The 27,484-nt window shown below is 36.3% G+C and overlaps 1 protein-coding gene across 1 annotated transcript; it reads right to left on the bottom strand.

Moving 5' to 3' along the window:
- VTA1 (vesicle trafficking 1) lies at positions 1 to 26,867 on the bottom strand. The gene is made up of 8 exons (XM_072332814.1): positions 26,689 to 26,867; positions 15,434 to 15,528; positions 13,501 to 13,628; positions 12,796 to 12,871; positions 12,301 to 12,412; positions 8,002 to 8,178; positions 6,642 to 6,722; positions 1 to 577 (listed from the first exon to the last, which is right to left on the bottom strand). Exons 1-8 carry the CDS (start codon positions 26,795 to 26,797, stop codon positions 432 to 434), a joined length of 924 nt encoding a protein of 307 aa, XP_072188915.1. The 5' UTR covers positions 26,798 to 26,867; the 3' UTR covers positions 1 to 431.
- Positions 26,868 to 27,484: the final 617 nt, after the last annotated feature.

Raw genomic sequence — 27,484 nt, 5'->3', positions numbered from 1 at the left:
TCTGTCAGTCTTCTTTCATGCTTTATTTTCTGGAGGAAGTTGTGAATTTAAAGCTAAATAACTTAAATAATTGTTTGAAAAAATGAAAGCAGAGCCAGAATTTTAACAGAACATTGTTATGTTCAACATTTTTGCAGATTTGTGATTTCCAATACTGATAATCTAAATATTGAAATATGAATTCTAACACTTAAGCAGTGTTCACAGTACATTCTTCAGCATTTTGCTTACATCAAACAACTGCATTCATATGCTTCTAGCTCCACTGTTTTAAAAATGAAAACGGAGAGTCCTGCTGATGCTGAAAGAATGATTTCATTATTACAGGTGCTGAGATGGAGAACTTCTGTATATTTCCACTCCCCTAACAGGTACAGTAATAAGCTGTTAGTTCTTTAGGCAAATGACATGAATCTGTTGGATTAAAGGCTTTATTCTCTGCCCGTAATCAGTAACTTGAGAGCCTTCTGTAGATTCTGCACAGCAGTGCTCACATCTTCATATTGCAAAGCACTGCCAGCATATTTGCAGTATTTTTGAGCTCTGGCAAAGTCCTCTGGAGTCAAACGGACTTCCCCTGAAAAAACATAATTATAACATTATTATGTTTTACTTACATTTACAATAATATTCAAAAAAGCAGGCTGATACTCGTGGCAATATTACAAATGTTACTTCTTTGCTGCTGGTATTTTAAGAAATCAGAGAACCTTTCAAAACATTGTTTTTTTACATAATTCAGTGCCTTTCAGAAGTAAGTCAATACCTTTGAGAAAGATCTGCTCTTTAACTAAAGTAGCAAAAAAAGAACATTTTAACAATAAGTTATCTGTAATCATATAACAATCTGAAAGAAACAAGGAAAGTGGTTTCTGTCCTACAATATAATTAGTTTGCTCTCCTCTTCTTCAGAAATAATACAACCAGTTAGAAACTCCTCTACAACCCTCTACACTGGAATAAGTTTTCAATGTGTGGAAGCGTCTTGCTGAGATGTTTTTGCACATATTATATTTCTGTTTTATCCAAGTAATGTTCATGTTTCCGTTTTATGTTAGTTAACTAGAAACAGCATTGATCCTACTACAATTCCTACCCCACCCCCTTTTTTTTTATTATTGGAAAAAAAATATTCTTATAACAAAGTATAAAAGTGTCATTAGAATATTTTCTTGACTTAATCACAACACACGCATTCAGTGTTCTAAAAAGAATAGTAGGGACTTATAAAATATTTACTGCAGAACAACTTAATTTGTAAAATATTTGATTTTAACATATCTATATAATCATACGCAACATTAAAAAAAAAAAAAAAAAAAAAAAAAAAGCTCTTTATTTAATAGATTTTCCACACAGCATTTAATAATCAATGAAAAAATGTCAACGATTGAGAAGAAATGTACTTTAAAATGTACCGCAGGTTCTCATATACAATTGGTTCAAGAAAGGCCAAGCTCTTTAAGTATAGCTTTCTCATGGAAAGCAAGAACATGAACATACTTACTCCTAATATCTAATCTAGCCCTCCCCTGTCTCAGTTTAAGACCATTCCCCCTTGTCCTATCACTACCCACCCTCGTAAATATTAATTTTATTTTTTATTTCTCTTTTTCATTTTTAATGCATACCAGAAAATCATTTATTTTCCCTTCAATAAGTAAATCTGACTGCAAAATAACTTTTGAGCATTCAGGCACACGACAACCCAGTGGGCTCATTTTCATTGCAATGTATATTAGTTTACTGACAAATAAGTGAAACCACATTAAAATCTCTTAAAATACACAAACAAGGGTAAATATGTGTGAGGGAGTACATAAACATGAGTACACACTTAGGTTACTTTGTAACCTAAATAAAGTCACAGACCAAAAGCAGCTGGGGTCAATGTGACCACATTATTGAACATCTTTAAGAAATCTGAAAGACTAAGTTCCTCTCAGTGAGTGACTTTATGCTGTGATGCCAAAAGAAACTACAAAATCATTCTTTAAAACCAGGCCAAGGCATCAGTCCACTATTCAACTAATTTATTGGAAGGAAGCCTAAATTCACCAGTCTAATCTTATTTTTGCAGTATGAGCTCTACTAATGTTTTGCTGGCATAATGATGTATTTATTATGAAATCTACTCCAAATGCTATTATGACATAACTTGAGGGGAAAAAAAAAAAAATTAACTTCAAATTTATAAACCAAAGTTTACACAAGGTGTTGATTTTCTGATGTTTTCAGTGGCCTCAGCTCATATTCAAGCCAGCAGCTCATAATGGACAAGTAGAATAGAAATAAAACAGCTGTTTCCTAGAATTCTCAAAATAATGCAAAGTTTAACTACAATGTCTGTACCTCAACTGAAAGTATCGTCTCTAAAGTTAGTAACTAACTTTGGTTCATACATTCTTAAATAGATTTGCAGAAAAGGAAGAACACCCTGGGGGTCTCAGTGGCAAAGAGGAACATGCCAAAAACATGATCTTGCAAAGGAGTCTGGCTAACAGTATCTCTAGCTGCACTGGGAGGAGCATTGTCAGCAGCTCAAAGGAAATAATTCTTTCCATCTACTTAATACTGGTGAAGCTACATCTGTGCCCAATTCTGGGTTCCCCAGCACAAAGTGAGGCATGGAGAGTACAGCACAGGGTCATGAAGCTGGTTATGAGACTAGAACATCTTTCATATGAGGAAAAGCTGAGAGAAATGGAACTCTACAACCCAGAGAAGAAAAGGCTCAGAGGGATCTTATCAATACAGATAAATAAATGAAGGGCATCAGTAAGGAAGTTGGAGCCATAGGCCCTTCTGGTGGTGCTCAGTGACTAGAAAACAGAGAAAACAAGCACAAACTAAAAGACAGGAAGTTCCAGTGTGCGTATTAGCGAACACTTTCTTGACTGTGAGAGTGGCCAATGACTGCCATGGGTTGCCCAGAGAGACTGTGGAGTCTCCCTACTTGGAGATCTTCAAAAGCCACCTGGACACAGTCCTGAGCTACCTGCTGTAGGTGTCTCTGCCTGAGCAAGGGTGTGGGACCAGATGAACCCAGAATTCCCTTCCAACCTCAACAAGTCTGTGATTTGGGTTTTAAAAATCCCACGAGATGGGAAAAAGTATAGTGTACTCTTCCTGAAACTCACATCTGAAATTATTAGTAATCACATTTAATTCTGAACTGACAGACATACAGAATCCACAACTGATTTTAAAAACAGTTATGGTTTTAGTTTAAGAGAAATGCAAAGTAAAAACAAAAAGTAAAGTTTACTAGACATACTAAAAATTATGTTGAGAAAGCAAGCAGCTTTATATTAACATAAGTATTTAATCTCCCTGATTATCCGTTATCCTGATTAATCTCCCTGATATCCGTTCCTATTCATCATGTTTTCCTTTTCATGAAATTGTCAAATACTAGGCAGTTGATTTAAGAATATTTTAATAAAATCAGTGTAATTTGGTATATAAATACAGTGATGGCAAATATAATTCATGTTTATCAAAATCTGATTTTTTTTTTCCTGTTAAAGCAGTTAAGACATTCAAGACAATTCCCCAAAGAGCTTTTCTTAAGATCATGAAAATACATAAAATGCGTTTATTACTTCTGTGCATGGAAAAGCAAACATTATTATATATGAAACCAGAATGGACAAATGGTTTCTCTGTACTATGTCACCCGTGGAAGGAAGCATACAGTAGTGTAAGAACATCTTATAAAAATTCTGTGCAATACAATCATGAATGAATTTAGTGTTAGCAAAATCTAGAGGTAACAAATTTTTAAAATGAATTAGACCAGAGAATTTCATGAGCATATAACACAAAGCTCTATATAGCTCTGCATTTTGTTAGCAGACGTAGTACACAATGCTTAATTGCATAAGCTTTGATATTTTCAAAAGCCAGTGTAAAGCTCTAAAATCTGCTTTTACAGGACAGGGCACTTATTGCAGGATTTGTGCTGACAAAAATCAAAGGAATACTCTAACTGAATTTTCTTTTGATAAATATTCCAGCCTCCTCCACATAAGCATTAATCAGATTGCTTCTCCCATGTTATGGATCAGAAAGAAAATATATAATTTATTTTAAAAATACACATTTGATCTTTCTACCACAGAGTCTTCCAGGAGTGTGTGGAATATCCTGTTTGGCTATGTCTATACTAGTACATTAAACAGTGCCAGGGAATGTGTCTCAGCACTTGAACTTGACTCTGTACAGTGTTGAACTGCTGGAACAGATTGCGGTTTGGTTTTGGCCCATGACAACTAAGACTTTCCCAAACAGTTCCTGGGCACGATTCATGGTTAAAGCATGCTAAAGACTATTCAATATTGGCAGCCTTGATGAACTACCTTGTTTAGAAGGTTTAAAAGTTTAATAGTATGGATGTGAGTCGTTTTGTGCCAGCTGCTCTCAGTGTCAAATATTTTCAGGCATGTTTAATTTATACCAATATTTTGTCTAAATCATGGAGTAAATGTACTTTGCATTCCACTGTCTGTATGAATAAGCTGGAGAGAAACAATTATTTCTCCTTTTCTTCCAAAGGCAACTTCAGTTCCATAGGAACAGTGCTTATCAAGGTATAACTTCAAAATGCAGCCAAGATAGCTGTAGTGTACCTTGCAATTCAGGAACTGGAAAAGGCTCCTGTGTAACCCAGTTTAGCAAGTCTGTTGTGAAATACCAGCATTTCCTCATCTACTCACAGGAGAAGGAACAGGCTATAAAGGAGCACAGTATTTTGTGCATAAAAGGGAATCCTTAACAGTAGGTGGAGAATTACAATCTTATTCTTACTATCTGAAGGCAGGATGTTTTGGGAATCATCAGGCTTGTGTGGCGGGATGGAGATAGACAAAGAACCATGCTTTCCATTGCTCTCAAGATGCTTAATTCTATGCATGCAAACAAAACTGTTACTGACATAATCTAGATACCTTCTCAAGCTCCTGCATAACTGACAGCTTATTTTCTAAGATTCCACAACAATGGATTTGCATGAGCCTTATCACTTCCCTGGGTATACTTATCCAAAACATTCTCCTAAGTATCTAACATCTCATGCTGTTACAAGACCCAAACTTGTAGTGACATGAAAAGAGATGTATGAAGGAGGAACGCAGGCCTGCAAATACTCATATTAGATCAAGTTAAAGATTCATCACTATGCTTAGCAAGGGTATTAATATTCTAATTACGGTGGAGCAGTTAGTATAAACTATCAGAAGCATAGGGTATCTTAATTCACTCAATTCATTTCAATTGTATTTATATGTGTATTGAATCAAGTTATTACAGGATAGAGGGAACAAAGTACCGATACAGTATTCAGACATCAAATAATGTAACTTTTAATACTTACCAAAGAGTTAAAGTTTAATTCATAATTGACATTTTTGTCATCTAGAACTAAATATTCAAGCCAATAAACAACTATGACCAGAATTTTCATAGTAGTTATTAAAAAACCTTTTAGAATAACTGTCTAGATTATCACGATCAGTTGATTAAGTATGAAAGTTTGCTGCCAAACTTGCTTTTTAACTAACAATTCTTACAATAAAGATTAAATAAAGCCTTTAGCTGTTTTCATTAAGTCACGACCAAAACTCCCACCTCAGCCCCCAAAAACTGCAAAGCAATCGCCAAGATTAAATAGTTCATGGATTGGATGGAGGTTTTCAATGAAGTGAGCTAACTTGTAACAAGAGACAGTAACATGCCAGACAGAAACTACAGAATATACCTTTCATTATTCAAGAGAACGCTAAAAGCAAATCTGAATATTTCAAAGATAATTATTGTTATTTTCCTTCTTAAGTCATTTTTGACAAAAATAGCTCCTTAATATATTAGATCTTCACATCTATAAGCATTCTTATGACAAATGACTAAAGTCAAGTTAAACAACAAATTACTATTGTAGCACTCCACTGATAAAAATGCTTTTTCAGTGAAACTGGTATTTTTAAAGACAGAAGTAAAATTCACACAATATAGGTTAGTAGCGACTCTACATCAGAGAAATGACATTTAAAGAATAATAAGCTCGATTAAGTGGTAAATCGAAATAACATCATCAGCAATGCTCCACTGTACTATTTTGTCTAATATGAAGTTTTCTTATAACAAACAAGCACTGCTGGTACAGAACACAGCAAGTACACTGCAATAGAAAACACCACTGGATTTTTTTTATTATTATTTATTAAAATGAACAAATAACTTACAAATTAACACTGAAGAAGTAATTTTGAGGAAAGAGAATGTGTACTAACTACCAAAAGCAGAATTTAGAAAGGTTATCAGGAATACAGACATTGTTGAGTACACCAGAACCTTATCTGAGAAACAACAATGGAGAAAGCTAACACAATGCCAGCTTATTGGCTTGAAAAATAAAAAATAAAAAATAAAAAAAAATCAGATAACACTATCAGAAAAATACAGTATTTAGATGATGTCCATTCTTTTTAAAATTTATGAATTGTTAGCGTTCTAGTAATGGCAATGTTATCCCTCAAACTTGTTATGAGTGTTGCAAATTAAACTATGGGGAAGGTGGAGAGGGTAGGGAGATGCACAAACCGCACACTGATGCGCAGACAATACAAATGCCACCACCTTACCTGCAACCTGAGCACTGTAAAGGGAAGGATCTACTAGAGGAATATTTTGAGGAGAAGGCTGAATGGTATTAGTTGTCACTCCTGTAAATTAATGCAGACAAGTGGAACAAGGTTATTTCTGTTTATAGACTTCAGAAGTACACACAAAAAAGCAGGAAAATAAAAACAGGTGAAACTAATGATTCAATAAGTTTTAACTTAAGCAGTGGATGGATTCTTAAGTCTTAAAGTTTGCAGCAAATGATCTTAAAACTTACACTGCTGACCAGGAATGTTTTATGAAACAATACTGAAGAATGTACAGGCTCTCACTCATGTTATCAGTACAGTATTTCACAGAAATTTAACTTTCAAATGTTAAACAAATTAAGAAAATATTAGTCCAAAAATATACTCTTTTCACTAGTGATTGAGGATAATCTGCTAAGAAACAGTATGACTAAACTCTTTTTACTACAAGTTTATATTCTATATATTAATACTACATAGAGACTACTTTTAAAGCTACATGTCTGCCACCGTATACTAAGCAGTAAGCTAAGCCCTCCCTAATTCCTTTAGAAACAATTGGTGAGAATACAGAAGCCAGATTTGAAAGGGAAATGTTGCTGTTAGAAGAAACAACACAGTGGCGTTAAAAATAACTAATGCAAAAAAATGTATTTTAAAAAGAAACATATTCCATAGGTTTCAGATCTGGCAAAAACAAACAGTAGAATGTCTACTTAGACAGAATACAGAAAACAACACCCAGATACCTCCCCTCCTTCCCCCTCCACCCTCCCCCCCCAAACAAAAACACACAAAAAAACCCCACAGAAAACAACTATCTGAAGGATTTCCCTTTGATAAAACTGTAAAAAAGAGCATCCTGAACTTTTAATAGGGTGAAACATTCTTATAATTACATTCTTTAAATAAGGGGAGAGGATGTGTGAGAAATACATCTTGTTCTTTTAATACAAAACTACATCTTAATAATCAAATTTTCATCAGAATTGAAAAGAGCTACTCACTTGCTAATCTTATTATTATGATAAGGCAACAGGAGGTGAAAAAGGTAAACGTTTGCAAATTATCTAAAAATACAATGTTTTTTTTCTTTTTAATGCAGCTATTGGGAACAACTTCAGCTTTTAAAGAACATGTTTTGGGGCCAAAATTGATAGAAAACAAGATGGAGGAGTCAATACGTCTAGCAGTATTTTTTCCTATGACATTTTTTACAGTGTTAATGTATGAGGTTGCTCTTGCCATAAAAGATCAACATTATTTTATTTTATATCAGATGGAAAGAAGGCTATCATAGAATTTGCCTCTTAATAAAGGCATAAACTCTTTGCATGTGATTGTAATATACCTGTGTTATGAGGTACCTCAGCGGGAGTATTGGCTGGTGCATGGGCACCTGGTGGTACATGTATGCCAGTGAAATTACTAGTCGGTGTATTGTTAGATTCATATGTAGATGATGACGACGTTGGTTGATTTGTTCCACTCTGGTGAGAAGATGACCCTGCTTCTTCTCTTTCAAGATCTGTCAAGATGACATAAAACAGAAATGAATCCGACTCTTTTGTCCAAACAATTGAAAACTTACGTGCCTTTTATAAACATTCCTAGTTAGCAGAAAAATGGACACCACCACAACATGATGCAGAACATTTAACAAACAAAATCACTTATTTTTTTATTTGGAAATGTGAAAAGGAAATGTTATTGAGATTGAGGGAGCAGGAAAAAACATGCTCGCACTGTACATAGTACCACAATAAATTACCCCAAATTTCTTGCCCAGACTTAAAACTCTTTATTCTGACCCCTATGTCTTCCTATGGCCCTTATCTGTCTTTTCAGTTCCATTCTGATTTTTCTATCTTCATATCAGGACTTCTTATTCCATATCTGCAATCCCTTGTCCCATACTTGCATACATCTTACACTATCTACCTCGTGATCCTTTCACCAAGGCATTCTGAGTACCACCTTCAAACTTCCTCAGTGGCTAGCTCACAGTCTCTGGATACTCCTACAAAAGTGGAATGCTACCCAGCTCCAGTTAATTCCCACTACCTCTGAATTTCCTCACCCAGGATTACCTAATTTCAATGCTTTTTTTTTTTTTTTTTTTTTCCTCTTCTCCTTCCTGGTTCTCTCTTCCAACCTACCCTCCATGTCTGGACTTGTGGATCCTCTCTTTGTGAGTCTGGAAGCTTTTTCCTCATCCAGACAGACCAGACTAGAGAATACACAAGTTTTCTCCTTATAAATGCCAGCTTCCTATCCACAGTGGATCTGAGATACAACTGAAAGAAAGCTCCCTCTGCCTTAAGATTCCCCATGTACACGGAACCTTTGCAGAATTCAGCTGTAAAAGTCTAGCGAGCCCAAGTACGTGTAAACTGCCATTTCCCAAAAGCTCAGAACCTGGGCCAAACACAGGCAGATTTTCTTAGAGACAGGAAAAGCCCATCCCTGAGAACAAGGGAAAGAAAAAACACTCCGTCTCCTGCCAACTTCTTTCTCCAAGTTTCAAGCCCTCACAGAGACTATCCATCTCATTCTCTCTGATCTCTTTTCAGAAACAATAATAGTGACTGAAATTAATAAAATGAAAAACAAAACTGAAAAAATCCCAACAACTGTAGGCAATACTGGCCATAGAAAATAGGAACTCAATTGGTTGAAGTCTGGCAATGTTAGAAAAGTAAAAAAAAAAAAATAAAAAAAATTGTTAGAAGTGTTTGCTATCCTTAATAGCAATGCCTGTAAGAGGCAAATTCACAAGAGAGCAATATACTTTTATCCAGGCATACGCATGAAGATCAAGCTCAAATGTTTGCTCATTGTGCAACTGTCAAATGTTGAACAGTATTAAACACAAAAGTAGCTTTGTTTAAATTCATGCTTATTAGGTATTTAGAGTGCCCAAATGTCATCAAAGCATAGTAAGTATTCTTTCTGTAAAGTAAATATTTAAAATATTACTAATCAAAGATTAAATATTAAGACCATGTTGACTTATGTCCTTGCAATATTCCTGAAGAGCTTTTATAGTAGTGGTAAATAAAAGGCTATCAGGCTGGTGGAAAAGAATTTTTTAATTCAACAAATTGCTTGTAAGTTCTGTGATAAGAATATCCACACAATTATTGAGAAATATACACATTTCCAGGAAATGCATACTAAAAAAATCATAGAATTAGCATCTCAAAAAGCAGTACTGCTCCGTAAAAGAGTGACACAATTGCTTCACATTCATTTTCATCTCCAGTCAAGTTTCTTGTCTTGGAAACTCATCAGACTTTGTGCTTGGATCTTAGTATAATAGATCCATGGGATCTTTAGATTTTTAGACCACAGTACACCCACAATGTCTTTTTGCTCTTTGTTTAATTATTAAAGCTAAGACTATCTGGAATAAGGCTGATATCGCTGATTCTAAAACAAAATGTCCAAAGATACTTCTATTAGCATAAAACATTCTAAAGGTCTAATGGCATTCCTTGTTAACCATAACATTTTCCCCATTTTGTCTTGATTGGAATGTCTTATTTATATTACAAATTATTATGCCTTATAGTATACAGCAATGTATTGGCCAGAGTAAGGAATTACCAAACGTAAATTAAATTCAACTTCCAAGAGGACTAAAATGAAAACTAACAACATTTATTTGTAAGGAGTCCAGAGATTTATAAACATACATTTTTTGCCATCATCTGCTAATTTCATTTTGAAAAGATTTTATTTTCCTCATTGTCCTGTAATGTCTCTTTCCAGCTTGAGACGCTGATGTAGAATGAAAGTTTCTTTTTGCAACACTGCTTCTCTTTCCCACCCACCCCCCCCTTTTTTTTTCTCCTACCATGTTGAGAAATGAACTTAAAAAAAGAACAAAATCCTTTCACTGCTCACATATTTTTCTATCAACTAGTTGGGACTAGAAAGGTTTCCCGGAACTCTGCAATATAAATGTAGAAAGTTATATGTTGCATTGAAATTGGTGATATCTTACTATAACTATACTGTGACTATTCAAGAAGTTTAGAAATTAAATTAGAGATTAAAATGTTTAATTTGCCCATTAGGATAAGCTCTCTTTTGATGACCTGGGGCTACTGCTAAGTGACCTTTATATGTACTCTACAACTCGTATTCCAAATGCATTAATAACTTATGCATGTCATTTTAAAGTTTCCAGAGTGGCAATCTGACAAAACATCCATAAATCCAGCAGAACCACACAAAGTTTGCCTATGTTAATGTAAAAACAACTCCAAGAGTTACAGTATATTTTTCAAGAATCACAAAGAAAGTAACACTTTGGAAAAAAAATGGTAATTTGTCAAACTATAGAGACCTAGTTTCACTCTGTTTAAACATACTTTTTCCACTTGCAAAGGAAGGATAAGAATGAGCAGGCAGAAAGGAATGGGGAAGGTCCAGTTGTACATTCAAACAATGTTTCTTTTCTTCTTATGATGCACAAAGTAAGAATTCACACTTCTTTTTATATTAATCTTTAATAAAAACTAATATGCAAAACTATTCTTTTAAAATCTTTGTTGTGTAAAACATTATGGCCAACTACACTACAGAGGTAACTTCAAAGAACGAACAGCAAGAAGTATTTTTCATTTACTCGTTCCGAAGATAAAAATTATTTTACTATATGAAGTATAGCTTAACAAATAGAAAGACTTTCCTGAATTGGATATATTGTAGACTTCCTATGAACACCGATGCACATTTTAGCTCATTCAGTGTCCGCATTCTTCTTCGTTTACATGTTACTTGGCAATGAAAGCAACAGTCTTCACCTTTTCACATTACTGCTTTTAATGATCTGCGATGTAGACTAAGGTTATAAATCTGATTTCTGTTTTCCCTCCAGTAACACTTCCTTCTGCAGTCCTGAATAAGTCAACTACTTTGGCCTGCACATTAGGAAAATGACAAGAGACTGTCTAATGCTGCTAAGAACCAGTTCTTGTATACGAGTTGCATAAATACATATATATATATACATATTTAGCAAAAGAGGTGCAATCTTTGCTTATAATTATATTTTTCACAATTTGAAATCACTGTACATAATCTGGTGAGCTTTGTAAACATCCCTATAGCTATGAACTTCATCACTAAAAATCACTCATTTAAAGCTATAACATCAGCTATCAAAGACTTTTTTTTTTTTTTTCATATCTTCTCCACTGAATTCTAAAGAAATTAGTGTAATCTGTCTTACAAAGATGTGGTGATGTTTGCACATGGAGTTGCATCATAGGTCTCGCACTGCAGCTGCACCAGCAGTCAAAAACAAACAAACAAAAAACTGCCTGGAAAAAAGATCACATGTTGAAGAAAGACTAGTTTTGAAAACGTTTCACTTGAAATACAGCTACGCCAAGACTGAAACATAAAACAGGGGCTAAGATCGCCATTCCAGTGATCAAATAAAGATATCTTTAAGAAGGAAAACATGATAACCAGTAGCTTGGCAGACAAACTGCAACACACTCTACTTGATCACAATATTTGAACTTGCATCAGCCAAAACTTCATGTAGCCAATTCACTATCTACCAAGTCAGATTTATCTCCTCTCTAAAGGAAAGATCCCTCAGCTCTTAAGGAGAAAAAATGGAAATACATACCAAAAGTCTCTCCTTCCATTCCAATAGGTCCAGGCTGAGGAGTCTCTCCATTTTTCAAGCAGTTATGAATGTATGCTGCTTTCCACCTGGCATACTTTCTGTGCTGAACATTCTGGAAAAGGTAAACGGTCAGTTATTTTAATCACTCACTTCTTTGATTTAATGCATTCAAGGAAGTAACATAACAGGTTGGTACAATGGAATATATTTTTTCTATAGCTTCTCCTTCCATTTTTGCAATAATTTTGAACCAAGGATATTCCATCCACCTGTACATATGCAAAAATATTCTAAAAGAAAACTGTTATCTACTATTTCATATAATTTGAAATGCTTAATAAAAATTCTTAAGACTTAGTAACATGAATTTGATTACAGAATTACAACGTATCTTCTCTGAAGCTCATATTCATGAACTATTTAAAAAAAATATCAGAACTATACCAGAAACTTGCAACTGTGCAATCAACTTACACCGATATTCCTAATACTTACCTCTTCAGAGAGCTCCCCAAATACTGTCAAAACATCTATCAGGAGACTGGCAGTGTAAAAAGACTTTATCATGTTTCTGTAAAAAAAGAAAGCATTTCACTAACTTGGTAATATCATCTTCTTAGGATCACCTTTTAACTACTGGCATTATAGACTGCACTGGCTGGTTTCAAATCAATTATCACTAGTATTTTCTTTTAATCTAATACTACAAAATTTACTTCACAATGTCCATATTTAGGAATATACTGAGAAGTCCCATGATCACTATGCATAAAGTCTTCAGCAATTTTTAAAGCAGATCATAAGTTACGCGTCTAGTTTCTAGTTTGGAATGTTCAATATTGGACATCCTGTACTATCCAGGAAAAAGACCAGCCAACCCATCAGTGCGCTGTAGTGACCACTGTAGCTCAAACAACATCATGCATCATCACAAATATTTCAATATACAATTTCCATATATTTATCTAAGTTCAGCATCAGTCTAAGTTCAGTATTATGTTTTAGAAGGTTCACGAGTAGGGGAGCAACCACTTCAAGAACACAGGATGAAGGATAGTAGTTTTAACAGTCAAGTTAGAGACCGAAACAGTAACAAATGGAGTTTCCTGAGAGATAAATGCCCAATTCCTGCTTGCAGTCAAATTAACCAAAGTTTGGATATATCTTAATTCTTAGAGCACAGCAAAGATTTTCACCTACTTATGAAACTGCCCAGCTCTGTCCTCGTTGTCTGCATATAAAAACATTTTCAAAGCATAATTCTCCACATGAGCAGAACCAACAATTTCCTGAGTAATTGCTTCATTATCACCAAATTGTTTTTTCATCTGAAAAAAAGTTGAAAATAAATACACCCATTATCTTATTAGAACCTAGCACTTCAATCTAACTCAAACACAAGAAGCAGCTGCTGATGTAGTACAATTGAAAAGAGAAACCATAAACACTTCAACTATTTTTAAGGTCTCCAACTTCTAAAATAACAAATGTTAAAAGCAGCAGGCAAAGAGAAAACATGTTGTTTTGGAGAGAAAAATACTAAATAGCATTTCATACTATTTTCTAGTCCTTTTTAAAAGAAAAATTGAATCTTAAAACAAACACAAAGATACGTAACTGCAGTATTCTGAAGGAATAGCTACAGATATTTTCCCCCTTACTACCCAAAAGACCAAACATTCTGAAGCATGTATCACAATTAAGCACAGTTTAAGTTATAAAGTATGGTTTGTAAAGGTACTGAAGGTCAGAGTCATTAAATATCATCTCTTTTGAAAAGTATTTCACAGCAGTACATTACATCTTTCACCAAGTCCAAGCCCCACCTCAACTGATCTAGTGACCTATGGATTTACTGGAATTTTCAGTCTAAGCAGCATACTTATTTTGAAAGACCTCTTTTCAAAGATGCTGGACTACAAGAATCCCCAGGCTTCCTAATAAAAATCAGCAAAGCAAATAACCCTCTAACACTTACAACAGGTGGATTTACAGCTTCTGAATAGGCTTACTGTTTGAATATAAGGAAATCTCAGGTCATCCTCAGAGGACAAAAACAGGAACACTGCATGATATTAACCGGTAGTCTCTATTTTGCCAAAAGATTTAAAAACAGTATCTGAATGGCTGTTATTTTTCAGAGTGAGCATGAGGAAAATTCAATCATGCGAGCTGTATTTCCACAATATTATTCTGCTGTCAACTTTTTAATACATAGAATGTTTTTTTAAAAAATATTTCAGTAGTGAAAAATAAACTTTGTAAGGAGTACTTCAAATCTGTAGACTTTTGTCAAACTCATACTCAATATACTTTTCAATAATTATCCATTTTACAAATTATGGCACACACAAGAAAAAACAAAATTACATTTCATAAGTTGCAGGATATATATATTTAAAACAAAATATTTAATATTTAATGACACAGATTTAGAATAGTATGAAACTTCTTGTAAATAAAAGCACTGGACAATTTCCACCTGTATCTAAATCATTTTATTCATTGTCACTATATAATTCAGGATCATTTGCAAGTTTCTGTCTTAATCTCTAAAATAATTAATTATAGCAAGCCACAGAAAGGCGCAAGAACCATTACAGCAGATCTGTAACATCCCTTTGTGCCCCCTGCTGGCAGACTGAAACTGGCTGCAATCAAATTACTCCAGTACTACTAACACATCTATGTGTCCGTATATTCAGGCTTCCTAGCCCTCAAAGCGCTTGTCACAGCTGTCACAGAGACAATCTTATCAGTCATTGAGAGATTAAATTATAGGTTTTTCTGGTTTTCTAATCTTTCATAATCTGAACAAGAGTGACCGAATACTGAAGGCAGATTTGTTTGCTGCAGTATCAAAAGGGATAACATAAATCTTCATCATGCATGCATACACACACACATATGTACTAACATACATATGTATACACCTACACACACAGTTTTACCTTATCCCAGTTTACCTACTGGTTTATAATTATACACAACTCAAATTCTTACAGTATGTCCACATACAGAACAGTTCCATCAATGAATGATGAAAGAGGTAAGACAGCATTTGGAGAAGCTTCATCAGTCATCAAACTACCATCATGAATAATTTTAGAGGACAACGATAAATTCTACTTACAGCTTCCAACTGATCCATAAGTTTAGATAAAAATTTGCGGCATTCTGGGGTTTTACTATCAATCTTCATCCCTGTTTGCATTGCATACAAACGACCTGAAAGTAGACAAAACATAGAAATAAAAAAATCAAGAGTGCGTGAGTAGCTACTGCAAAACCCACAATCCAATAAACAAACTGCATTCCCCATCATATCTGAAACACAAACTCAACAGTGAAGCAATACATGAGCACTGACAGGTAAATATAGTCAAACTTTCAGAGATACGTAGGTTACTCCAAAAGTATCTGTCTTAGTTTTAGCTGGGATGGAATTGTTTTCTTTGGAGATAACACACTAATATTACAGTTGCTTCTGAGCCAAGGCCATTTGCAGTGAAGGGCCAAAGGAGCTGGGAGGGAACAGAATTAGGACAGCTCAATTAAACTGGCCAAAGGGATATTCCATACCATATGCCACCATGCAGGAGTTCTGATGTGGACAGGGGCTCATCTCACTCTCTTTTGCTGCTCAGGGGCTAGTTGGGCATCAGTTAGGGATGGTGAGCAATTGCTTGTACAACACCTGCTATATGTATTATATATATGTACATGGTCATAACTACTTTCCTTTTCTCTAACTTAATAAAAAGTTTTATCTCAACCCAAGAGACTTCTGCTTTGTTTTTCTGATTCTTTTCCCTACCCCACTGGGAAGGGGGGGGTGAGTGCATTGACCGTGTGGTGTTCAGCCACCTGCTTGGTTAAACTACAAGAATATTCCTCCTATTTATTTCCACAGAAACTACAACAGAGACAAAGAGCACAATAACATTAACTGATCGATCCAATTCTCAGCTACTAAACTCTATTTTTCAATATATTCACCACCATTACCCCTGCATCTTATGCCAGTGAAGAACAAGAGCCTGCATGTCACACTGCACCAGTGGAAGTGATCCACTGTAGCAACTGCTGAAACACACCACCCACTACCTTATTGTGCTCACTCACATCCATGGCTTGGTCTCCAGAAACATTCAACAAGTGTTGATGAATGTCAATAGATGTCATTTTTTCTCCATGGAGGAATTCAACGACATATCTTTGCTTCACATGTATTTCCACATCAGATGTCAATTTGTTAGGCTGCCCCTCTGCTGCCATCTGTTGCACAGCAACAGTATAGTCAGGAAGGTTCAACTTTACTGCCACCAACATCCACCTCCAATGCATGGGTTGACATCTCATATAAGAAAATATCATTTCTAAATATATTCCTACAGTGAGCATTCCTGCTGATTTCAAATGGATGACTGCATCACCATGATGCAATAATATGTGCTCCATTAAATAATCATTATCCACCTATGCAACTCTTTAAAATATAAACTTCCAGTCAGTTGAACACAAATGGCTTTCATACAGCTCTTTTGTATATATATACACACAGTGTAAAGACATAACTCAAAAAAGGAATGTAATGTAGAAGGAACTAATTAGCTATATAAGCAAACCTGATGTTTAAATCAGACAAGACAGCCTTTACTGACCTTTCCCTGCACGTAGTTTCCAGGTTTTCATATGACTTTAAGAATGAATGATTACCATCTTCTGATTAAAACATATGAACAGAACTACCAAAAGCTATGAATTTCATGTTAGAATAGAGCAGAACTTTACATGCTGTGGAAAGTGGTGGATAAAACCAAATAAGCATTATTTACTAGAATTAACATACACAGACAAGGATAATGTATAGGTCACTCAGTAACCAAGCGGAGCATATTTTTCCATAAAACCCCTCTATTAAGTCTCATGATTAATTATCAGGAAAGTCCGGCAAAATACATTCAAGTGCAGAGCTTAAAAACTGAAATTTTAACTGTTCTGAACATTATAATGAACTAGTTATTATGGCACATCCTAATGCCTCTACCCTTTGAAGGATGTGTGCAAGTGAACGTTAATTGCCTCAGAGTTTTACCACCTCTTAACTTTCAAGTAGCTCATCATGCAATAAAAAGATCCTATCCTCTATCCCCAAGGAAATACATGCATAAAACCAGTCTGTGCCTGACCTGATGCTTGCTGTGAAAGAAAACACTTTATGTTCCAAAGCTTGCCTGCATTATCTGTCCATTATTAGCTTGTCTAATAAAATAAGATTTCTGTATATCTGTATCTATGTTCTGCTGGTAAGCATCACAACTTAATTATTTTTTTTATATTTTAACAGTAGTATTACATGTTTCATACACAACAGTCAAGCCAGTCAAAGCATACATTCCTTATACAGGACAGTAAAGCCAAAAAACTTTTGAATGTTAAAGCTGCTGGGCTGTCCAATCATTTAAAGACAAAAAGAAAAAAAAAAACAACAAACAAACAAAAAAACCACACAAAAAAACCAACAACCCAACAACAAATCAAAACCAAAGTACTTGTGCTCTCTAATTCCCACTCTTATCCTAATAATTGATGAAAAGAGTCAGGACCTTCCTATTCAAGTTTTCCATAAAAATTTTTCCATTTAAAATTCCAGTCCAAATCAAAATTCAGGAATGAAGGCCATCTAGAACTAAAAGAACTCATTATGACCAATGAAAGACTCAGCAAGTTCAATAAACCCTGTTTTTGCTGTGTAAATGCTAACATTAAACTAACTATTGATATGCAGTTATTTATCTTCAGGATCCTGTCACATTAACATTTAAGTTATGAAGTTGGTATGTGTAAATTTAAATTACATCCCAAAGAAACAAAAATATAGAAAGATACAGAGATCTGCTTTTAAAGGTGCTCACATTAATTTGAGTCTACTGCCAACTGAAGTACCACAATCACACACTGGTGCTTGCAGTCTTCAATTGAATTCATTTTTAAGTACATACTTTATTGAATGTCTCCCTGAACACATTTCATATCATAGTATCATAGTATCATAGTATTGTGCGAGTTGGAAGGGACCTTAGAGATCATCGAGCCCAACTCCCGGGATTCGAGCCCTCTGTGTAGCAGAGCGGCACTTCTACCCCCTGCTCCACAGGGGGGATTCGAACCCGGGCCCCCTGGTGTTGCAAACGGGAATTCTACCGCTGCGCCACCGGGGCACACATGATATGATTTAATAATACACAATTTCAGAATTTAAGTAACTATGCTAGGCCTACAGACTACCTAGATGAGTTATTTCTCTTTGACAGATACAAATATCAGGCACTTTCAGAGAACAGTTAATTAGTAATAGACTGATATGAAATACAGTGTCATCAATTTTGCAAACCCTTGATCATTACTGGATAGAGATTTCTGCAAAACACTGAAGAATGTCTTCATACCTCTTCTAAAATGATTTTACATAAAAGAATTGTTTCCATATAAATGAAAATCTCGAGTACCAGTTTCATCATTATAAAAGCTATTTATTTGAATCTGTTACTCTTCTGTTACACATATATGGACTTATTTTTCTACATTCCTCACAATATACCTATGTAGATAGTGAAAGGAAGGTAATTTTTTCCCTCAATTACATCTCAAGTGCACCCTCACCAAGTTCGTAGATGACACCAAGCTGAGCTGTGCAGTTGATACAATAGAAGGAACTAATGCAATTCAGAGTGAACTGGGCAGGCTTGAAAAGTAGGCCCCTGTGAATCTAATGAGGTTCAACAACACCAAATGCAAGGTGGGCAAACCCAGACATAAGACAGCAGTGTGTGCTTGCAGTCCAAAAAGCCAGCTGTATGCTGGGCTGCATCAAAAGAGTGACGGCCAGCAGGGCAAAGGAGGTTGATTGTCCCCCTCTGCTCTGCCTCTGAGTGGCCCTATCTGGAGTATTGCATACAGATACCAGAACGAGAAGGACATGGAACTGATGTGAGTCCAGAGGAGGGCTATAAGGATGATCAGAGGGCTGGAGCAACTTTTCTATGAAGAAAGGATGAAGGAGTCAGGCTTGTTCAGACTGCAGAACAAAAGGCTCTGGGGAGATCTCATTATGGTTTTCCATTACCCGATTGCTTATAAACAGGAGGAAGACTGAATTTTTACGTAGTCTAACAGTGATAAGACAAGGGGCTTTTAAACCAGATGGGGTATATTCAGGTTAGATGTCGGGAAGAAATTCTTTACTTAGAGGATGGTAAGGCACTGAAACAGGTGACTCAGAGAAGCTGTGGATGTCCCACTACTGGAGGCACTTAAAGTCAGGTTGGATGCTATCCTGGGCAGCCTGTTCTAGCGGGTGGCAATCCTGCCCATGGCAGGGGGACTGGAGCTACTGATAGGTAAGGTGCCTACCACCATAAGCTGTTCAATGATCCTAGGTCATATGGTATCAAAATGGTTTTGGAGAACTTTACTTCAAGAACTTGAGCTGAAAAATGCATGTCTCTAATGACCATGGTAATTAACCACAAAAGACAACAACTAGACTTACTACTTGGTAACTTTTGATGCTAAATTTCATTAGTCAGAAGTAAGGGTGCTGAAAAGTCTGATATAAGCATTTATGACCCACATTTTTGGTCCCCTTTACCAAATCAAGCAGCAAAAAAGATCTTTATGTGGCAAACAATGGGAGCATATGCATAAATAAAAGGAGAAAAGAGGTAGACTACAACATAGTCTATCTAAATGTTAATATTTTAAGCAGAGCTAAAGTCACTTGCAATTTTTGACACACAAAGACAGAACTATTTCACCAATCATTAACTAAAGAGGGTTTGCACTCAGTTTTCAGACAGGACATTTATCTTCAAATTCATAAAGACTTGGCAAGCAGTCATTCTCAGAAAAATATTTTGCCAAGACAACCAGAAAATTTATGTCTTGATTTGTTGCCCTTAATCTTTGTTCTGTAAATACTAAGTGTGGGTGTGCTGGAAGGAATTATACAGTAAGCTTTACAGAAAAATCTCTGCTTTTATATTTGTCACGCAATACCATGTTATTTTTCCTTTGCTAATGCACAGCACAATTTTAGTGTGAGTATTTTGTCTTCAGTATGTGCTAGGCATTCATTCCTAACACACAGTAAGTTATTCCAGATTTATATTTGGGTAAGAACTGAAACTCTTCCCACTTCAAACTAACCATGCCAACTAAAAATACTGGAGAACAATACATTGATTTCACCTTCTCATTTCTGTCCTACTACCTAGCTTTTGCTTGGTCTACCACAATCTAAAGCTTATTGCTGTTTTCTCCCCCAATTGACTGTCTTCTAATATTGAAAAGGAGGTTTATGTCTGGAATACTCTTAATGCTTTCCATTCACTTTTTCCACAATTACAGGGAATATTATCAACATCATTTCATAATCTTCCTCCATATTTCAATTCCAATTGAGAGATGAAAACATTTTTACTCTGCAATACATTATTCATTCATATTCTACACCTTTCTCTTCCCACTATCAAACCACTGACAGAAAAAAAATGTTTGGTAACTGGTACAGAAAAGCAACAGCCTCAATACAAACGTGGGCAGCAGGGGACACAAAAACCATGAACTTGGATTGTACTCAAAGAATTTTCACAAAGAATGCATCAAATGTAGACAATGAATTATTCTTGCTCTCATGAACATTAATTTAGCATACCACTTTCTGCATGCAGGTTATAAATAAATACTATTTCTCCACGGCCAACTCAAAAGATCTTTGAAGAGACATTAAAATAGATATAATAGCATTGACAAAGTTTGAAAAGATTTACACATCCTCTCCATTATATGATACTGAAGGAAACTGGCAAAATTGAAGGCAAGCATTAGGCTGTTAGCACCAACTCAAAATATGAAACTTTCCTGAGAATACAAATTACTTACTTATTTTCTAGTGAAATTGGTTTATGAAGAAAAGCAACTAAGGAAGAGGGAAGACTGGGCCATAGGGAAAGAGGCAATAGCACAAATTTTCACTACAAAATTGAAAATAATAAGACGACTTGACTTCCTCCTCCTCTCAAATTCTTTTATAATATTCTGAATCCTACAGAGGAGAATGCACTGTTACCAGTGTACTTCAAAGCCAGGCTATACACTAGAGAAACTTACTAAAGTCAAAACAACCTCAGGTAAAGTGTCTCCTACGTAGAACTACTGAAAGTTACAATGAATTACACTAGATTTCAAACTTACTTGGAAGAACAGCAACTTGTGCAGATGTTAAATCGATTAAATGAAATTTGTAATTACAAACAAGTGGTAATCATTAAGAGGAGATAACAACACAACCTAGTAGTATATATTACTAATCCTAAGAAACAATTAAGTGTTTTATACTTCCATTCTTCACTGCAGCTAAAGGACCAACCTTCCTCTCATTAAATGTGAGCAAGAGATACATATGCGAAACAGACAGTTTTCTAAGCTTACGTATAGGTTTTCCTGTCAGTACTTTTCAAAGCTTATCTCTTTATTCTAATTAATAAAATGAAATTAAAATAGAAAAGTTACCTTGACTTCAGAATTTATAGTAATTGAGATCTCAAGATGACAAAAGTAGAAAGCAGACACTCCAGACCAGTTATGTTCAAGTCATATGAATAAAATAGCTTGTAGTGATTAGATCACAAATCTGAAGCACTTCAACAGAACAACTTCCATTTTTATTTAAACCAGAAGAGATCTAAGGTACACGCTCAGTGAGATAAACCAAAGCACCCTAAGAGGGCATGACTGTGAGTTATGTTTCCAAAATGCACTTGTGCCGCCTGACCTTACCTGCTAACAGCATCCTGCACTGTGCTAGAAGCTCTACCAGTAGGCTGAGGAAGTCAATCCCTCTCGTTCACACAGAACTGGTGAGACATGAATGCTGGGTCCAGTTCTGGGCTTCCCAGGACAAGAGGTATGTGTAGGGCCACAAGGATGATAAAGGACAAGGAGCATCTTTCTTACTAGGAGAGCAGAACTGGGTCTATTGCTTTTCTGACTTGAGAAGAAATCACTAAAAAATTAACAGCATTTTAATCATAAATCAGACATTAATTCTATATTCCCAAAGTTCTGGCTCTGACATATTCCATAAAATCTATTTTATCTTTTTTTTTTTTTTTCCTCCTATAAAACCTCCTGGTTTTTAGAATTGGTTTACATTGAAAAGAGTATTTCATGGATGTCTGATTAAACCTGAAATTCACAGTCAAATTTCACAGATGGGTATTTCTACTAAGAGCAGAATTACTTTTGATTTAAGACCAGCTGTGGGGAGAGGAAAAAAGAAAATCAACAACAAAAAACCAAACAAAAACTTCTTTTGCTTTTCTCTCTTGCAGGATCCCATTAAAAAAAACAACCAACAACCAATATTCTTCAGACGGACTTTTATTGTGCTTTTGTATAAGAAGAATTTGAGAATCATGGGGTTTTCTTCACACCTTCTTAGTCAGATCAAGTCTACTGATTTGCATTAATGTATTCTGAAGTTTAGCATACTGTAAAACAAAAACAATCACAGCCCTGCTCTGCAGAATCTACTAAAATATAATTTCATGCTGCATTTATATTGGGATTTAGGACACTGCGTATCACTTAGCACCTATGTTTTTCTGGCAACTCACTGGCGCTCCATCAATGTTTACTTTAATTAAAACATCAAAGAACAACAAGTACAAAAGCATTAAATAGCACTGTCAACCATCTTTGAAAAGACTTACTACTACAACAGAACCGAATGCCTTAATAAATGGCTACCTAGAAAATGTGTGCTGTAAATATTAATACAGATGTTTTAAGAAGACGGAGTTACCTCTCAAACAGTGCAGCCTTTCAAAAAAGTAACTTTGCAATAAAACTGCCTGTAGCACAGTTTAGATTACTTCAGTAATTATGCAGAACAGGCATTTCTTATCACATCCTGCCTCCTTGTGTTTGCACCACCACATCTTCAAAGTAAGGAGTCAGACTCACTTAAAAAAAAAACACACACAAAAACTTATTTTATTGACTATAAATCACATATTTTCCTTGGCTGGACAACCTACGTAACCTACTTGTCCCTTACTGAATATGAAACACCTACGGTATGACTTCAATCAATAAAATAATAAGAAACATGAAAAAAGTGTCCGGTGGAACAGTACAGATATTAAAAGAAAGTGTTGATTATAAGTCCTGAGCATTTCACTAACTACAAATTTCTGATCTAAGAGGAGAATCATCTTGTGAGATTACCTTGTACAAATCAACAGCTAATTGATGATATGCTAACTTGAATGCCCAAAAAATGGAGTTAAACACAGAGTTTGCAAGGAACACGCATGACAACAAGAAATAAAACGAGATCTTGATTTTCTAGCAGGTAAAACATTAGACATGGTAAGCTGCACAAGAGCATCCATGTTATTCTGTGGTATTTTATTTTACACATGGAATGCAACGTGGTAGTTGAAAAACACAAAGCACCCTTACTGCAGCTATTTGTACTGTCTAAAACAGAGCTTAACATCTATCAAATTGTATTTTCTTTAAATCAACATAACCCAGCAACATCAAAATGCATGAATCCTGCTTTCTCCCCAAGCTTGTTCCTTGTCTTTATATGAGCAACAGCTATTTAAGCAGTAGTGCAACGGGCCCAGCTTGTTATTGTCCACCATATAATTACATAAATATCTGCCCAAGTATCTTTAGGATAGGAATGTGAAGCCGTAGTACTACAATATCTTCCTTGGGTGGCAGTTCTGGCTTATGCTAACTTAATGCTTCAGGTGAACTAACAAATTAAAAGTGAGAGAAAGTTTAAAGCGGCATATGCCAACAAAATGTGCAACTGCCATACAAATTCCATCTATAAAAATGCACCTTTGGCATCAGTAGATGCGGAAGATATACAGAATATTAACATGAGCACTAGGCAGTTCCTTCTGGCAATTTTATTGCTATGGTACAGAAAAGTAATATTTCAGGTTTCAAATACATCTTAGCAGAATTCAGTTCCTTCTGGTATTCAAATCAATTTCTGAAGCAGCTCTTATTTCAGAAAAATACAAGTAGAATTAAAATGCACATAGCCAATATATATTCACACTCAAACAACTGTGTCATGAAGACATTAACATTAAGAGGAAAACTTTCATCTGCAGGTGAACCACTTGTGGCAATACTCCAAAGCTATAAACACCTTAACTTGGATCTCCAACCTGACAGTTGCACCCAACATATTACTAAATCATAGCCATTCCCCCTCATGCAGCAGCAGTGTCAGCTGCCCTCTGACAGAAGCGCAGCTCTGTCCCATCACATCAGCTTGTATCACAGAGACCCCTCAGCTGACTGCTGTGCCTCATCACCAATCTGGCCCTGTCATATACCTGTTTCCAGACATACACTGCAGAGCTGTGCTGGTGTGTTCCAGCTCACAGCTTTTCTCACACTATTTGTTACTGGAAATGCCTTAGAGCCCCTCTGAAGCACATATGAAAAGGCTCAAAACGGAGATGTTCCGAATCTTTTTTCAAGTGAGAAATATTTCTTTTAGCTCTATGTAAAAAGTGTTGGTTTCAAAACACGACCTGAAAAATATCCTCAAAGCTTTTTCTATGGTTAGATTTACACTTCAAAACCACACATCTTTAGGAAGAAGTAAATGTTTGGAACTTTAGTGATTAGTAAAAACCTGTTAAAATGTTCATAAATCTGTTTTTATGTCAGAAATAAATAAACAACAAAATCTTACAAAACACGAATGATGTATTTTAATCAACCCAGCCAAATGTATCAGTTATAGAAGGAAAAAAGCCTCATTAGGGAAAGAAGAGTGAAAATAAATTCACCTCCCTTGTGTATTTAAAGGAACACAGGATCTAAACAAGACTCGTCTTGGAAAGTTCACTTTAAATTTTTTTAAGGGAACCAACCATGTAATTTGAAATATATCTCCATAATATAGTCCCGACTGCACTCAAGATATGCTGACTTACTGAAGTCAACCATATGCTGAAGTACTCAAATGAAATAAAAGCAAAAAAAGAATAATTAAAAAAATAATCAAATTATAGAAGTACAAAAATCCTTTCTGTTATTATTGTAGTCAAACTTTCCTTTTTCTTTTTAAATCGCCAGACATGGTGTCATGTCTAATAAAAAGGAAAAAATAAAACCAAAATTACAATGCATCTTGACCTTGTGGATGCGTCTTGTCACACAAATAGTTGTTTGTGCTGTGTTTTTCCACTAAAAAAGAGACACTGCTGACAATATGCAGTGTTCTACAATATGGCTGTCTGGTTCATCTGGTGACACTTTTCCCCATTGGCACAGTACAGTATGGAAGCACAATGCCACTAATTAATTAATGCCATAACCTTCTAAAACTGAGTTAGAAATTAATCCATTATGCCTATAGATTTTTTAATGCTTTGAAGACAAGCTGTTGCCTACTAATCCTCTCAGAATGATCTCCCACCTCCAGAAAAGAATATATAATAATAATTAAAAAATAGATATAAAAAAAGCAAATCACATAAAGACACATCTGCTAACTGCAGTATGAACCTATTTAGCCTTAGGGATCTTTCAGGTGTGGTGATCAACTGTGACAGAAGTTGTAAGTGACTCACAACAGCCTGACATTTCTTAATAGGAGGTGTAAATCCTCGAGAAAGAATGGCTCACAGCTCACGCCCTGATAAAGCAGATTAGAAGGCTTAGTTTTTAAGACTTACATAGGAGAGAATGATCTTTGCTCTGTTCGTTGCAAAGAAAGTGAATAAAATCGAGCCACTTCTTCGTACTTCAAGAACCCCAAAGAACTATCAGTACTAGCCTGACAGAAAATAAACATTATTAGGGTTAAAGACTCTTGATCCCAAGTTGCTTACTCAGTAACAGAACAAGCAAGAGGCCTTTTCAGCGGGAGAAGATCTCTGAAAAACTCCCGGGTTAGTTTTGTAGGATATCTGTTAGAACTATCTATCTTAAGGCAGAATACGTTTGCTCTATATACGTGGGCACAAGCATCTATTTATGCTTCAAACCTATCCGCTACGACTACTAAGAGGCTTATCCCTGAGAAAAAGCACACAAGCGACGCATTGAGGCTTGCCACCGGGAAGAGCAGGGCACCACCCCTAAGGGAGGGACCGACCCGCACCCAGCGACTCCCATCGGCAGAGGAAGGGGCGCGCTGCGCCCGGACCAACGGCCGCTGCCCGGGGGATGGTCTGGGGGATGGCCCGGGTGGGCGGCGGGGCGGGGCGGGGCGGGACGCGGCCAGCTGGGCCTGGGGCAGGCGGGACGGCGCAGCGCTGCGACCGCAGCACTCACAGTAATACGCCACCACTGGTTCGCGCTTGTCCAGCTCCTGCGCGGTCCGCAGATGGTGCTGGATGCTCTTGAACTGCGGCGGCAACGGGGGAAGCGCCGTGGCTGCCATCGCGCGGCAGCCACAACAACGGGCAGCGGCTGCTGTCGCTCCCGAGCTTGTAGCCGGTCGCTTCCGCTTCCGGCGCGGGGCGTCGAGACGCGTGCGCGGGGCTGCTGCTGGCGCGGCTCCGAGTGAGAGCGCCCCCTGCTGGGCAGGAGGCCTCCTGCGTCGCCTGCTAGCTAACAGCGGGTCCAGCCCTTCGGGATCGATCCTGGAAGAGCAAGCGTGTCCGTTGGACAAGACCGTGAACAGGCATCAAGGAGAGCTTGTAGGAGTGTAGTGTATAAGCTGGCTGGCGCAAAGCAGCTGTACATTTGACGCAAAGGCAGTCACGTCATTTTCTGGGCGTACTGAATGTGTTTCAGTGAAGATGATGGAAGAAGCAATTATGGCTCCTCATTAAGTGACAATTGAAGTGGGCGTGATGTCTGGCTACAGACCAGTCTGACTGCAAACTCATGCGGCAGGGATCGTGCTGCTGGAGGAAATGAGGCAGGAAAACAGTGAAAAAGTGAAAGAAGCGCTTACAGTTTTTTGTGTAAGCCCCAGAAATACTCAGGGTGTTCTGGGAGACTGACTACATGTTCATGCTGTAAAGAAGCAGAATCATATCAAAGAAACCCCAGGTTTATTATGTAATTCCTTCCATAATAGGGAAAAGAGGCTTGGGGATCATCTCAAGTCTCGGTGGGAGCG

This window comes from Excalfactoria chinensis, chromosome 3 (genome assembly GCF_039878825.1).
Source record: "Excalfactoria chinensis isolate bCotChi1 chromosome 3, bCotChi1.hap2, whole genome shotgun sequence".
Taxonomy (NCBI): Eukaryota; Metazoa; Chordata; class Aves; order Galliformes; family Phasianidae; genus Excalfactoria; species Excalfactoria chinensis.
Note: the sequence above shows the minus strand (reverse complement) of the source record. Positions and strands in the feature narration are given on the sequence as shown.

Bases quoted from the DNA above. Each gene is read 5' to 3' on its own strand.
- VTA1 (XM_072332814.1), bottom strand. From the start codon at position 26,797: ATGGCAGCCACGGCGCTTCCCCCGTTGCCGCCGCAGTTCAAGAGCATC. The intron at 13,629-15,433 runs GTAAGTAGAATT...ACTTTTTTTCAG, and splicing joins TTATGGATCAGTTGGAAGCT to ATGAAAAAACAATTTGGTGA. The intron at 578-6,641 runs GTAAGGTGGTGG...ATGTTTTTTCAG, and splicing joins TTACAGTGCTCAGGTTGCAG to GGGAAGTCCGTTTGACTCCA.